Source organism: Hevea brasiliensis, chromosome 2 (assembly GCF_030052815.1).
Source record: "Hevea brasiliensis isolate MT/VB/25A 57/8 chromosome 2, ASM3005281v1, whole genome shotgun sequence".
NCBI lineage: Eukaryota > Viridiplantae > Streptophyta > Magnoliopsida > Malpighiales > Euphorbiaceae > Hevea > Hevea brasiliensis.
This window is the reverse complement of record NC_079494.1, coordinates 18444245-18460742: the sequence shown is the minus strand read 5'-3', so window position 1 is coordinate 18460742 and position 16498 is coordinate 18444245. Positions and strand designations below refer to the sequence as shown.

Below are 16498 nucleotides of genomic sequence, written 5' to 3'. Positions count from 1 at the left end.
TGCTATGTGTTGGTATCCACCTAGCTATGATCTAAGATACTAATTGAAGAACTAAAAGGTGAAGATTAGTATTGGAAAATCGAGATTTTGAACTTAGAAAATTTAACTTAGAGATAGGCTGATAACCTTTGTGGAATTTTATAATTAATTAAAGATCTTAAAGGGTTTTAATTAAGATTGATTACCATGAAAGTTGGGTTCAGATTAATTAAAACATACCTTAGATGCCTTGAGAGAGGATCTAGGATACTTTAGGATTAATTTCCATTAAAGTGACAACACTCAATCCATTAAATGAGCAAGGTTAAAACCATAATAGGGTTAAAGTGTGAAATCTTAATTATGGAATTGTTTACTTTATAGAATTCTTTAAATTCTCATATTTCTTTTCTCTTACTTTAAAATATTCTTAGTAGTGGTTTAGATACAATTCCTTCATAAGATTCGGTAGTTTAAAGAGTCAAATTTGCTATCTAGCTTAGTACTTACACCTATAAATTCCTCGTGAGAATGATACTCTGCTCATCACTTTATTACTTGTTAGTAATCCGTGTACTTGTGAGGTTGTAAAACCATCAAACAATCTCCCTCTGTAGTTATGCAATCAGCTCCTTAGAGAACTTCACCTTGTTCACTGGCTCTTGCACCTTGGCACCTGTATTAGATAGACAACCTTTTAAGGTCACCACTTCTCCAATAGCCTTGGACATCTGCATCTGTAGGTAGTTCACTTTTTCTTTTACCATATGTTGCACAGCAACTGACTCTAATTGTAAGCTCATCATATGGTGAAGAAGATCCTCCACATTTTCAGGCCTTGTGCATAGGTGACCTTTAGGTAAACAGAGAGAGGCTGCTACAACCTTGGTCAAATTAATGTTGCCTTTCACAGATCAGTTTCTCTCAAGAGGTTGGCATAACATTGAAGCGCTCCTATTAGCTGGCCTAAAGATCCACCCCTGATATGGTGGAAGTAGGAGGTTACACAAGAGACCGAATAGGCTATAGAGGAAACCCCAAATCAGTTTGTTCATTTTGGATCGGAGGAGGAGAAATAGGGTTTTTAGTTTTGGGTCTTTTAGCTAAAGATTATTCTGCCCTAGATCTAGTAACTGCAGTAGCTTGAGATGTTGCCTCCTTTCTCTAAAGAACTTGCTTAACCAGTTCTCTCTTCCTCTTTTTCCCCACTCTCTTTGCCTTAGTCGCAGCCATCTTTACACAAAGAAAAAAGTTAGAGCGAAAAACATAAGGTCAGTTAAAAAAAAGTTTTAATAACATTACCCTTTTTGGGTCCTAGATCAACCATTTGCAGAACTGTATTCTCTCTAGTAACTACATTGGTGAGCCACCACTTTAGCTTAGCACTTATGACAATAGCATTTAGATATCACCAAGAGCTCATTTGGCCTTTCAATTCAGTCACTGCCACATCCTCATGCAAATTAAGTGGCATTTTCCCAGGCCATTTATCTGCTAAATAGTTCTAACTTCTAGGAATTCCCTCAAAGCCACGAGGATCCTTGCACCTAAGAAGGAAAAATTTATCCTTTCACTTCTTCAATAAAGATGGCATCTTAGTAAATAACCCATAGTTTGATTTTGACTGAAAAAATTAGAACTTGTCAATTTTTCTTATTCCAAGATGATGTAGTGTAGCAAAAAATTTTGTTGAAGGCACTAGATCCTTAGCTCAGCATAGCCCTCAGAAAGCCACTAATGTTCACCGAGAATTTGGATGGAGTTATGCCATATAGATTTAATGATAGTTTAGTGCCTTAATGTAAAATTAATCTAAAAAAATAGAAGACTAGTTTTCAACTGCTCTTCATACACAATGATCTTATCTCCCCCTTCAAAGTCATGATTAGCACAGAAATCTCCATGACATCTAATCAACTAAAATTGATTTTCAGATAGATGGAACTCTTCACTTATACGGAGGAGATCGGATTGATTCACGATTGAAGGCACCTCATCTATAAGCAGAGCTTCTTTTGCAGGTCTCTTTGATTTTTCTTGGCCCAATTACTTCAACTGGATGGCCTTATGTCATTGAGACTTCAACTAGCGTAAGACCACTACTAGTCCTAGTCTTCCTCATGTTAAATTTAGTTTTAGAACTCTCCTCTATGTCCTCCCTATCAGAGCTCTATGAATAACAAATAGACAGAGTGCTAGCCATTTCTTAATAGTCTCTAATGCTCATTGTGTTAAATAAATAGGAAAATGGAAAGAAGAAGAAGAAGAAGAAGAAGAAGAAGAAGAAGAAGAAAAAGAATACAATCAAATGCAGTGTTTTACTAAGTAATGGATTTTCATCAGAGTAGAATAGCAGTGGAAGGCTATCAAGAAGGAAAAAAAATGTTTGGAATCTCAGAGGAAGAAAAATGAAATTCTTCGAAGCAACCTAGTATATATAGGAGTCTCATTTAATGTCCAAATTTTAAATCCACTGCCACAAGATGCCTTGAACACCAAAACATTATTTGACAATTCAAACTCCTAAGGTACAGTCGTACATGTCATCAATGCCACTATAAATACATAACCCATGACATCACAAGTTTTAAAGTGTCAATATCACTTTTGAACATAAAGATTTGGACTAGAGGGGGGACTAATGATATATTCAAGCCCCAAAATCTAAACATTTTAGGTTGGGTCAATTATACCCATGCCTGAACTTCCATGGATTGGATTCAAGTAACAGGATGAGTTAGAGGCAATCTGTAGTAGGTATATTATCATTCAATCTCCATGAGGTCAAAATGCAATAAATCAGTAACATGGGAGATCGACTCCCTTGATACGAGATTAGAATGACAAGGAATAATGCAGTTCCAGAAGATGTAGCTGGAATCAAGCACTCTAATTATGGTGTATGCCATCACATACAAATAAGGAAAGGGCAAAGGATCCAGCCATGATTTATGTTGATTGTTTCTCACCCCTACATAAATAGGTTTTAAAGGTTTACCCAGATACATATTAAATGCTCTTTTTGATTAATTATATTTCACTACCATTATCAAAAAACTCGATTAATGACTTGAGTATCGAAGTGGCTATCAAATAGCTATTGTTCTTTGGTTTCAAGCAACCTAGGCACCCGATTCATCATTCGTAGACCTAGAGAATCATGGCCACATTAGTTTCAATGGTTAAGAATTCTCAGCCATGAAGCTCTCTTTTAGTCTCTATTGTGTAAAAAAAAACCCTAACAACACATATATTGCACATTTTTTCCATTAAGGATGGCAACTGGTAGGGTACCCATAAAAATTGCCCCACTCAAATTCGAACCTGATTAATAATCTCACTACTCAAATTCGTCTCAAACCCATTTAAAATTTACCTTCAACCACTTGAACCAGTTCCAAACTCGATTATTATTACTGAAAAAATGCTTGAACCCATTTAATTTTGTATATTTTATTAAATAATCTACATAAAAAATATTTTAATTAATAATTTATATTTTAAAATTTAATAATTTCATAAAATATTTAAATTCTACTTATTTAAAATATAATAATATATAAAATCTTTTAAATATTATTATAAAAAATATTTTATATTTAATTAATTATTTATATAAACAGGTTCAGATAATATATATCCAATATGCAGTTATAATTCCTTAAGTCTAAACCTATCCAAACTCGATTTTATGCTACTCAAACTTATCATATTAAGGTTTGGTCAAATTGGGTACTCCTAAGTATCCGACTTGTTGCCATCCCTAACCATTGTTGATTAGACTTAATTACTTTTTTCATATATATAAGAGACTTATCGACAAAAATTGAGGTAAGAATGAAATTGCCTTAATGGCTAATTAAATTTAGAATTTAACTTTTTAAATATAAAATTATTTTTATGATTTTATATCCAAAGACATAAATTACTTCCTAATATTTAATCCAATAGTTAATTTCATTTTTTATTTTCTATTAGCAATTAATTAAACAATCTAACTTTTAACTGCTGTTAATGAAGTCCTCTATATTTTAATTTTAATTTAATTAATGTTAATTTTGATCAAATGCCAAAATTGGACTCCAAAGCTTTGGTCGATAATCAATTGGATCCCACAGTTTGAGTCATTCATCAATTTGTATCAATAGCCAGTTTGCTCGGTACAAAATTTTATTAACTAATAGTAAATTTGAATAAAAAAACAATTAATTGGTGCAATCAAATTGTATTTCCTCATTCTTAAAATGTATAGTCTTGTTTGCTTTAAAGTGAAGGATTATTCTCCTCATGAATTTGCAGGATATTATAGGCCTACCAGTTTTGCCTAATTCGTTCCCAAACGACATCGTACTTAAAGGAGTCTAGTTCCAATACCAATTATATTGCTAGGTTCTTGAACTGTGTAGTATTGTTCATGTTAACCCACTTGGCCTCATGATTTGTCCATTCGGCCCCTTCTTTGATGCTCAAAAGCGTGCAACATAGTTAAGGAAGCTATGTATTTTTGAAAACCTTTACTTTCTTCTCCATTTCTAGTGTGGGACTTAGTTCATCCCTACCCCCCATGTTCTGACTTAGAGTGAACGGTCACTCTTCTCACAAATCCGTATGATGTTACACAAATGTTAACGAACAAAATAGAATATATATGATAGTATGATAATTGTTGGTGAAATTACAATAAATTAAGTAATAATTAAACTATAAGGAAGAAATTAATGAGATTGTTCATATTGGGGCATGGATATGTTGCTCTCTTTAAGGAAATTCAAGCCTTTTGCAGTAGGCAAAATTATAAACTAATGTAACAAACTTTCTCTGTTGACTTTTCCTTTCTGATATTCAATAGCTTGACAATTTCATCATGTGGTTCAAACCAACTATGCATTAGTGGTAAAATCCAAAGCTCCACATGTGAAACACCTTTTGTGTTGTGTATGAAGGTAGAAAGTACACTATATATATATAGGTAATTTTAAGTATAATTTATGTCAAGTTAAATTTAAACTTAATAAATAAGTTAAATTTAATTAATAACTTAAGTTACTTCATAAATATCCTCAATTAATTATAGCAATTAATATTAAAATGTTACAACAATAATCAAATTATTAATTTCATTATAACTCATAGACTAAAAAAATCATTTACCCCAATTTTTTTAAGAAAGAAAAAAAAAGTAAAAGAGAAAAGAAATACATCTTTTTTGGTTGAGATGTAACACTTGAAATCCCTAATTTCATACTTGCACAGATGCACATCATTTTTTGAACCCAGATCCTTTAAGAGCTATTGATGTCCTTAGAGCTATTAATGCATTAAGAGTCTTCTTGGTGATTGATGTTGTGTCACTCAATGGAGAATGCAAGGCAAGACATTAGAGGATAGCTATGAATATTGAATGCCACCAAAGGGAATAAGAAGCCATTTATGATTATTGGTGATGTATGCATGTGTATTGTTGTAGGTTTGGGCTTTAAAAACTTATTTAGTTTACAAGCTTCCTCCTCAACTTAGTCATTCTCTTTCTTTTTGAGATATTTCCCTCTCCCTCACCTCTTTCAATATTAAATTGTTTAAAAAAATGAACCTAGAATTAAAACATTTATTTTTGCTTTTTGACATTTTTATGAAAATTTTTAGTTGGGATTGTGATTGTGACCGATGTGCTAATTTGGAGCTAACGGTTGAGAGCTATAAAAAGCCATGACACTAAAAGATAAATTCCTCTCTTGTCATGCAGGTGACCTATTTCCCTTCAAAGATCAATATGTATTATATTTTCTTTCTTTTTAAAAAAAAAAAAATTCTTGCCTTAAATCTTTAATGCTATCTATTGTAAAAAAAATTTTCTAAAATAATTATTTTTATCAAAGTTGGCCACGAGCCCTTTAACCAGATTAAGTATAACAATACTTATGTAGTGCTAAGATGCAACTAGACACTATGGCCTCAACAATCTTAAGGCATTTCCCTTTTGTATTGCTATATAGTCTTATTAGAAGGACTATAGCAAAGAATTAATGAACTAGCATTTTCTAATACATAAAACCTCAAATTGAGGTAAGCGTAAAGCATACTTATGTCTTAGTAGAGGAATACATACATAAGATCCTCAGACTTTCAAGAGAAAGAGAAGTTTAGAATGAAGTCATATTAAAAAAAAAGGGAACTTGTTATTATTTTTATTCTACCCTTACAACATGACAAGCCCTCTTATTTATAGATAAATAGGGGAGATACAACACAGGTGGAAAACAATAGAAACAGATAAGATTTTCAAACACACTTATAGTTAGAAAGCAAAACATGGTACAAACATATATGATTCCAAAGCACACTAATACATTACTACACTTTTTTAACACAAGAGACAATTATCCTAGGATGAAACAACTCATAAATCCTTATCTCTCTAACTCAGAGTGAGTGAATGGGACTCAGCTTATAATTGTGGTAATCTGAGTCATCTGAATTGATGTCAACATAAAAGTTGTAGTATTAATGATCACTCTTAGTCTTTGTTATTTTCTTAGTTGTCACCTTGAATTGGATCTTAAAAACCCTACCACATGGGATTCCTATAGTTAGGTATAATATCCATTTGTGGTCTTGGGCCAAGAGTTGTGCATGTAATAGGTTGATTATTGGGCTTAAATCCATTTATTTCTTAGAGAAATACTTTTTCTTTTTTCTCTGAGGACTGCAATATATTCTTTACATTTGTACATGGATTTGTGGCATGCTATCCATTCATAAATAGTTTTATGTGTCCAAAGTAGCCCTTCATGATCTCTAAAGTATGGTTAATGAAAGATGAACATGGAAAAGGCTTCTTTAGTAACAAGTAATGGGAGATTGTTTATAGATAGCATTCCTGCTAATGATTTTTTTAAGCTCTATTCTCCACTAAATCATAAAAGAGAACCATTCTAAGAACGTCCGTATTAATATCTTTTTGATTCTTTGGATACTTTAAGAAAATAGGAACATTAAGAGTGGGAACTTCAATTGCAGCATGAAATAAGAAAATAAGACCCTAAAAGTACTAAATCCCTTCACTTATTAACTCTTGGAAAGGATTAAGATGGAGACAAGTAAGAAATAGAGTATTAGGATGAAACTTAGTTTTAGTGGCTATCTTTCAAAGGACATTAATGCGATGCTAGTAATAAAAGGATGGTTTTTAACAGAAGACTGGATTTAGGAAAGGAACATAGATGAGTTGCATCCTGGAGGGAAACTTTCAGGTAAAGCATTGAAGCATAAAAGAATTTCAGAACTGGAAGAAATAGATGATCCTACCATGAAGGTGATTAGAATGGAATATATTGCAGTGATGAGTTATGTTTTTTATGGCCTAGTGAAGAGATAAAAAATGAGGTTTAAGTCTCCTTTTATATGTTGAACTCAATAATCATATTTGGATGATCAATCCTTTAGACGAAGCAATTGTGGCTCAGGAAGTCCTTTATTTTAAAGTCAAGAATCTTAGGAAATAACGAGTTATCCATAATGATTAGAAAGAAGCGTCCCACTAAATGGAACTTAATGGCCTAGATCTCCTTGTAGGCTTTATGATAATGCATTTAACTTCTTTGAACTGTCCACTGATATGCCCACAAATTTGTTTAGTCCCATCAATTTTCTTAATAAAAAATAGCACTCTAATATTCATCAATAGTATTTATATATAAAGTTCTTTTTCTTGTACTAGGAATTTTTAAAGGTGGTGGATTCTATGCTATCATTTTTAGTTTAGATAGCTATTGTTTGTTCAATCCCACAAGAAGGAGCTAGTTTCTTGAGCATCTTAGAAAGGAGACTAGTATGTTTGAACACATGCGTAATAAAGTCTCTAAGATAGTTTACAATGCCAAGAAATTATTATGGTTTATTATGAGATTCTTATTAGGAAACTTAAAAGGCTCATGTGCTATGTGTGGGCCTGGCTGTTATTTCTCATTTTCAAAGTTCATGCTAAAAAACTTATTGTTAGATTATGCTATGTAGCTTTTTTTTTTTTTCTGAAAGCATTATTCTAAAGTTTTGGACCATAAATTGAAATTGGGTCAATGACTTTTTGTGGGCTAATTCATCTTTTGAGAACAGATGAAGTATGGCTTAAAAAAATGCAAACCATAGCCCTTTGTAATAAAAACAGGGCTATTTTGAGCTATTTTGAGCCCAAAAGGCATAACTATTAATTACTTTTAGGCATTAAGTATGCAAAATGCTGTTTATATCTATTAGTAGGGTCAATTCCAAGCTACTAGAAGCCAGCTTTTGAATCAAACTTGGAAAACACATGGTCTTCATGAAGATGAGTGAACAGAGAATTAATCTTTGGAAGAATAAACTTGCCATCTCTTAAGAAATGGTTGAACGACTTATAATCATCTTAAGAAATTGTTGAACGACTTATAATCAATCACTAGCCTCTCTTTTCTTTAATTTTCTCAGACTTTCTCTCCATATAAAATGCTTGACAAGCCCATTCTGAATTGATGGGCTTAATGAGGCCTTATTGTAGAAGTTATTAACATTCTTATTAGGCTAAAGAGAGATCTCATAAGGTTAGCCTTGGTTGGATTGATATCCTCATTTAGCTTGAATGGAAGCCTTATAAAGAAATCTTTTCTTTTCAACAAATGTGCAGGATGAAGGATTTCTACATGTGAGTCAGCACAGAAAGGTAGAAGAATATCTTTATATTCTTGGAGTCCTGATGGAGCATCTGACAAAGTGACATTTTTTGTATGCTCGTAAAAGGTTTAAAAAAATATTTTGAATTTTAAGCCTATAGGAAGCATTTGAAGCTTCTAAGTTTCCTGCTAAACATCAAATTCAATAAGTAAGTCCTTATCAGGGACTAATGATGATAATATTTGACAGAGTGATGTAATTTGAAAAGAACTAGATTCCAATAGGCTTCTTTGTAATCAAATCCATCCCGAAGACTTCACCATATATAGCTTTAAAACATGCTAAGTCAGGCATCTAAACTTCTCTAAGTAAAACAATAAGATTTATCATACTCTTATGGGCTCCAGTATTAATGAATCTAATTAAAAATATTGGCATGTATATTTGAATGGAAAAACATGAATATTAACTAATGAAATTAGGATTGCTAATGGAGCAGAAAAACATGTTTGAAGATTCTCAATATTAAGACATTTAGAAGGTTCTGCTTTTTTGCTGAAAAAATCTCACTATTTGTTGATACTTCTTCTAGCGAAAAAATTGTTTCATGAGTAGCACTAACTTTCTTATAGAATAGAGACTTAACATCAACATCTTCAAGGTGCAAATGGGTGCTTTAGTGAATTTGTTGAATTAGCTCCATCGCCTTTTTTAAGGTTTTGAGGATACTCTTTTGAAAACTTCCCTTTCTTTTCACAAATAAAACATCTATTAGATTTAGATGTTTTCCCTTGAGCAGACTTTCTCTTGAAAAACTTAAATAGTTTTCTGTGTTTCGTCTTGAATTTGCCATTCTTGAGCTTATACTACTTCTTGTGGAACTTCTTCTTATTGCAGCATATGCACTTTTTATCCTTATATTTGATGGTAAGATAAGATTTATTGCAAATCATCTGTAAGGATTTAGTGTTGTTCATCATGTCGTTAAAGAATTTATGTTGATCAAGAGTTTGTCTAGAGTGGTAATAGTCATAAGATGGATTTCCCTTAAAGAGATCTAGGACATACCTCTTCGTGTTGCCATAATGGCTCTTTGCAACTCAGGTTGCAATTGTTCAAGAAGAGATGCGATATAAGTTTGTCCTAGGTTTTAGTCATTGCAACCATTAAGCATATAATACCTTTGAGACATCCTTTGACAGTGAAATTCTACGCCCTTTCTCTTTAGTAAATAGTATTTTATTTCAAAATACTCATCTCTCTTGTTTCTCAATGAGAGAGGTTACTAATTAACTCTGTTTGAATTGCTTCTTACCGATTGAAAAAACATTGAATATACATGTATTCTCCCAAACTTTGGAACCATTCCCTAATGAAATATGTCATCCTAGCAGCAAATTCTTTAAAAACTTTTGATAAAGCTACATTAGATTTAGTCATCTAGAGATCAATCCAAGCAACAAACTCAAGCAACCTGCCTCTCCGCTTGGAAATAGATACGGCATCAAAAGTGAACCACGGAATAGATGGTCTGGCATATGCTACACTTTGAGGATTTTGAGATGACATTAATTCAATAAAACGGGGTGTCTCATTCATCATTTCTATAACTTTATTAGAGGTTGTAGAAGTTTCCATGAGTATATTTATGATATTTGCAAAATTCTTCTCAGAATCAAAGTCAAATGAACATTTTTCATCATCTAAAGATCCGCATTCAGATTTCCTAGTTTGAGTAGCTATTTGTTGCGGCAATAAATTTGAGCATATATAGTTTTTACTGTTATTATTATTACTATTATTTATTAAGTTTTGTGAAGGTTTTTCCACTACCATATATTTAGAGGATGAGATGCTCTTGGTTGGCTATGTTTTTAGCTTGTGAAGAGACCAAATTAGTTAACTATATAATAAAAGTTTGTTCAACATGACTAGTGAAATTGGAATTGATTTCACTAAGTTGATTTACACATTTGTCCTTAATGAAAGGCCATAGCTTTGTTTTTTTTTTTTAATGAGCCTTTTTGTCTTGCAATTAATTATATGTCTAGTTACATAATTGTTCATGATATTCCATAATTTTTTGCCACGCTTTGGAGGGTCATTTGGTCTTTAGTGTTATGTTATTTAATGCAGCCTTTGTCTTCCCTCCCTAGCCCTTCATTGCCTCCTCAAATGACATCGTCTTTCTGCTTGGAAAACGGCATCGTCTTCTCCTCCTCTCGCATTGTCTTTTTTGTCTTACTTTTCCCATTTGAGCCGTTCATTAAGGTTTAATCATTATAGCTGAAATATTATCTTATTAACTTGCTGGTGCAGTTTCACTTTTTAATTTCTTCTAGCACTGATTTTTTTCTTTTTCAAGAGAATCAGTTTTTGTAATCATTACTTTACCTTCTTTCCATGGAGAAGCTCTTGCTTGTATTGTATAAAAGGCAGTTTGATCCAAAAACTTGCAAATTTTATTCTTGACAGAAAGGCTTTTTCTTAAGAAAAACCAAAAAAGATTTGTTAAATGCTATTACATAAAAAAAAGGAAATGGGCGAGAAAACAAAACCAAGGAATATCTGAAGGGTAGAATGAAAGGCTTCAAAATGTACACACAACGTGGTGCGTGGGCCTTTCCATGAGAGAACATTTCATCAATTCCAGCTAACCACAATAAACAATTGCGAAACAGCAATGATAACTGTGGTCGTTAAGTTCTAAAAGCACAAAAGTTTAGCTTCGATCGGAAAAGACAATTTTTAAGTAATAGACCAATAGTAGTTACATTATTACAAGACCAATAACCTGAAACTAATCATTGTCTTTAATTAGGCATTACATACCAAACAAATTTCAATCTGCCAAATAGACAAGCAGATGAAAACACTGTTGCAGAAGACCATCCCACATTTAGGCATTCAGAAGACCAAACATCAGAATTCATTCTTCTTCTGTATCCGAACGAATAGCTGTTACAAGCCATGAGAACATTTCATCAGAAGGAATAATGTTCAGAAATTGCTAAAAAAAGGCCAAAATGCATGAATACATTAATCATAACCAAGAAAAGATACATCAAAGTGAGCTAGGATGCAATGGACATCAAGGCACTCCATTGCATACAAACACACCAGAAACAATTTAACAAATGCATTGCATGCATATTGGTCCTTGTGATTGCCTCCTGGGCTCACAATGCAATAAACAAGTACAACTCCAGTGCCTAGCAAAGTGATGCAAATTCATTGAATAAGCTAAATAATGATTTAAAAATCAATCTCTCAACAATTTTGATTCGTCCAAGCTCCTTGCTCTCATCCACAAGCACTCCATAAAAATAGCATAGCACATGAATTATTCTGTAGCTTTTTGTGTATATAAAAAAAAATGTAGAAAACAAAATAAGCACATCAAATAAATGCTGGATTAGAAAATTGGACAGATGGTTGCAACAAACTTATTTCATACATGTTAGGAATCAAGTCATTACCACTGAGATGAGAATAGATGCCACACTGACTTAAGATGAGATGGAATCAAGGCTGCTGAATAAGCTCAGTGAAAGTTAGCTAATTGAAGGTAGTCATCTGATAGTTGTTAGAGCAACTATTATAATCTCTTACTACTATGTCATATTAGTAATTCAAAAAAAAATAAAATACCATTTATTCCCTAGAGTTTATCATTATTCATGACTAATCTCTCTATTTTGAATATTCCAAGTAGAAACTCTCATAATAAAAATTTTACCCTTTAAAGTCTCTCTCTCTCTCTCTCCCACTCTGTGTCTCCCTTTTGGATCTACCCCCATCTCTCTCCCTCCCTCATCCAACTTAAATTACAATTCCTCAACCTCACATTAATACCAAGAAACACAATTTAAAGTAGATTTTCAATTTCACTTTGACATAGCACAAGAAGCACAACTGAAAGTGACAAAAGCTCAAAATTTTTAATTCAAAGCACACATGCCCACATCATGAACCTTTTCATAATCACAATATAACCCATCTACAATTTAATACCTTTTCCTTTGAAGTAAAATTACTGAGGGAAGCCAACATGAGATTAGCTAAAATTTTGATCAAGAAATTAATCCACTAGCTAGATTTCCCAAATTCAACAATAAATTTATTCTTGTACCTAAGCCAACAAACAAAGAATTGTACATAGGCATTGAATCCATCTTTACCCTTAGTCTTTCCTCACTGGGTTCACTGCGTTTGGTGTCCCCTCACTACGCAAGCCCAATATCCCATTCAGCCTTGCCTCCATCTCCTTCACCCATGACCTAGGCGTTGTCCAGCTCAAGCTTCAAGTCTACCATAAAGACCATCGCATCTGACTCGCTCAAGTTGTTCTTGAATCAGCTCTAAGTTTTTGGTGTTGTGTATGGATTCCAGTGCTAGAGAATGAAGCTTTGAGATCAACAAATCTAACCATGAGATTGGGGTTTATATTTATACTTATAAAGATTGGGGTTGAAACACTCACTATACTGTGGTCCCTCTTTTTCTCTAGTTTAAACAAGGGTATTATAGTCTTTTCTTCTACAAATGACAGCTAATTGCACAAATTTGAATGGAATAACCCTTTGATTAACCAGATTAAACCATAGGGACCACCTAATATAATTTTTAAAATAGAGGGACTAAGTCATGAATAACAGCAAACCCTAAGGACTAAATAGTAATTCTAACCAAAAAAATTATTACTTACAAATAGGGGTGTTCAGTTCTGGTTCTGTGTCTAGTTTTGCCTAAAAACTGAACTAAATCTTCAATTCATTGATTTTAGGAACTAGAATCATAAACTATCTTTGTTTTCAGTTCAATTCCAAATAATTTTAATATGATTCCGATTCTAATTTTGATTTTGATTTTGATTTCAATTTCAGTTCAAGTCTTGATTCTTGCACCTATAATTAAAAAATTTTTGCATTCAATTTAAAAGAGTAAAATAATCTTAAATTTTTAACATCAAGACACCAATAAAAATAATAATACTAACATCAAAATAATAATAACAACATTAAAAATGATATACATATATATACATATTAAAAAAATATTTATAAAGTCGGTTCTTCAATTCGATCAATGCGGTTCCTGTTCGGCTCTCAAAGAATAACCAAAACCAAAGCAAAATAGTAAAAATTAGTTTGGTTTGGTACAATTACATTTTAATAGTAACGGTTCTTTTTTGGTTCCAGTACAATTCTTGGGTTGAGTTCGGAACCCTTAGGAACTCTACACAACCCTACTTTCAAAGATTAGCTAGCTAGTATAAATAGCAAATACTAAATCATAATTAGTATGACTAAATAAAATAACTCACTTCTCTTAACACTCTATTTTCTCTCCTCTTTTGTTTTCTCCCCCTCTTTAATTCTGTTACCTCAAATTTTTCTCCCCCTTCCATTTCTTAGCTTCCAAATACTGGCAAAACGGCAGCAATTTTAGGCCCCAACACTGCAAAGAAACTAGAATCTTTCTAGGCCTGTAAATAAGTTGAATTGCTTAGCAACAAGAGCTTGAGTTGTTAAAAGCTTAGTCAATATCTTTCACTACCATTAATAAGCCAAACTCAAGCTTACTAGAGTTAGGTAAAGTTTAACTCATTTAGACTCGTGAGTGGATTCGTTTGTAAGTTCATGAGCCAAGTTATATATAACTTAATTAATAATTTAATTTTAAATTTTATATCAATGTATTTTTTTAAATATATATAGGAATACTCATTTAAAATCGTTTATAATATAGATATAAAGTAACATCTTTGCAATTTTGTAAATATATTTACAATATAATATTTAATATTTAAGCAGTTCTTCATAAAAAAATTATTATAAAGAACGAATATTACAATATATATATATATATATAAAGTAGCACTTTTGCTTTTGTTTTCCTTTTAGTCTAGTGTTCTTTTAGCCGGTTTTCCTTCTTTACTTTTCACATGAAATCCTTCATTTGTATGAGATTCAAATCCTGAAACTTTAAAATGTTGCTTTCTCTCTTCATTAGTGTTGTTAATTAAGCCAATACAATGCAAACTACAGTATAAGAACTAACACCAAGCAGCATTGAGACTCTTCTATCTCAACCAAAAACGACCTTCCCAAAACCTCTTACCCTTTTCTTTCTTTCTCTACTCTTATATTAATATAAACAGGGTGATTAAAAGGGGGGGAAAAAAAAAAGAAGAAAGTATTGTAGATGAAGAGACTGAATCAAATAGGAGGCATCAAAGTACTTCAGCAAAACACTGGCTGGGGAGGGTGGGGGTGGTAGGAGGAGAAGATGCTTGAAGCCTTATACCAATCCAGACATCAGTCAAAGCAACATGTATATTCTAGGAGGAGGATCCGACCAAATAAACTTGATGTTATTGATTAAACTAATCACATACTTAAATAGGAAATTTATCAAATAGTTATTCTCTCTAAATCAAAGTACTCTGTTAAATACAACTGCACAACCTGTGCATCTGATCCTGGAAACATTTTTATAACTTTGATCCCATGCAACTTATAAGCCCTTGTCTCATCACTAGATCATTTCACGATGACTGGTTATGATTAAGGATGTCATTATTCAATTCAAACCATTAAACCAAATCAGCTAAATTGGATTATATAGTTTGGTTTGGTTTACAAATAAAAAATTTCTGTTTGATTTGAAAATTTTCTACACCATTTTAAAACAGTTTGATTTAGTTTATTGAAAAAATAAAACCATATAAAAAAATTTTATCATAACAAAATTAAAATCAATTATATGCAAGCTAAACATTTCGAAGTAAACTGTCGACTACATAGCATATTATGCATAAACCACGTTCTCTTTTTCTTCTAAATAGAATTTTAAATGACAGTATCCATGACAAAAACTATTTAATGAAAAATAACACACCACAATTGACATAGTAGCAAATAAGAATGTCATAAATTAATCTAGAAATATACCCTAAAATTAAGAAAATTTTGTTATCTCCTTATGAGATAAGTATGAATTTCGAATAACGGAATCTCAACTGAAAATTTTGATTTTGCGTCGAGAACAAGCACGATCAAAATCCAAGAATCAATCACACACATTTACACACATAGAAGCAAACACGATCAAAATCCAAGAAATCAATGAACAAAATGAGAATCGCAAATAATCAAGTAAAGAAAAGAACCACATCTCAAAAATCCCAGATCCAGAAAGATTCGAATCATACTGGATTTCTGGGGCTTGCTATCGACCCACTTGGAGACGGCAAAATGGACCTTCTCGCGAGTGAGAGCTTCGGTCTTGTAAGGCTCTTTGAGGCAGTTCCTCACCAGATTAGCACATATGTTTGAGTACGTTATATAAGTCATCCCCGCTGCTCTCCAGAACGGCACTGCTGCATTGGAAGCCATTTCCAACCCACTTGAGTTCTCGGTGCTTGCCTTCTCTAGTTATATTCGGCTTTCAAACAACCTGCTACAAATGACGAGTTAGATGCGAAACCTAGTTTTTCAGTGCATTGGACTTACAGTTACATATGGGCCTCAGCCTCCGGCCCACAACAAAATTTAAGTCAACGTTATTCGTTTTAAAAGGAAAGTGCCATTATTTTATTTTTAATTTATTTAATAATAATTATTCATAAAATAAAATTTATTTTATATGCAAGAAGAAGAGCAGCAGATTCTAAAAAATTAAAAAAAAAAGCAGTGATTGTTTGGTTAATGGATCAAAAAGCAATTTTTTTTTTTTAACAATTGATTCTGAATAATCAATTATTACTCCTTTTTTTTTTTTCATTTCTAGTTTTTCACTAAATTTTGAGGGTGAGTTCCATAGGGTAATTCTCCTGTGGCTTTGTTGAAATTTTCTTTTGATCGTTATA

The 16498-nt window shown here is 32.3% G+C and overlaps 1 protein-coding gene across 3 annotated transcripts; it reads right to left on the bottom strand.

The window, feature by feature from the left end:
• Positions 1 to 11253: 11253 nt before the first annotated feature.
• LOC110639234 (ATP synthase subunit epsilon, mitochondrial) lies at positions 11254 to 16150 on the bottom strand. Of its 3 annotated transcripts, XM_021790095.2 has the most exons (3): positions 15842 to 16120; positions 12105 to 12159; positions 11254 to 11583 (listed from the first exon to the last, which is right to left on the bottom strand). In XM_021790095.2, the coding sequence occupies exons 1-3, from the start codon at positions 16023 to 16025 to the stop codon at positions 11439 to 11441; spliced, it is 384 nt and encodes a 127-aa protein (XP_021645787.2). In that variant the 5' UTR covers positions 16026 to 16120; the 3' UTR covers positions 11254 to 11438. The 3 variants fall into 3 exon arrangements, with proteins under 3 accessions (XP_021645787.2, XP_021645788.2, XP_021645790.2); XM_021790096.2 differs by lacking the exon at positions 12105 to 12159 and having other exon boundaries at positions 15800 to 16150; XM_021790098.2 differs by lacking the exon at positions 12105 to 12159 and having other exon boundaries at positions 15842 to 16112.
• Between the last annotated feature and the right edge of the window lie 348 nt (positions 16151 to 16498).

Excerpts from the sequence above, each read along its gene's own strand:
- LOC110639234 (XM_021790095.2), bottom strand. The coding sequence starts at position 16,025 with ATGGCTTCCAATGCAGCAGTGCCGTTCTGGAGAGCAGCGGGGATGACT. Across the intron at positions 12,160-15,841 it reads TAGCAAGCCCCAGAAATCCA|CAGCCTTGATTCCATCTCAT; the intron begins GTATGATTCGAA and ends GAGCTTATTCAG. Across the intron at positions 11,584-12,104 it reads CATCTATTCTCATCTCAGTG|CTATTCGTTCGGATACAGAA; the intron begins GTAATGACTTGA and ends GGCTTGTAACAG.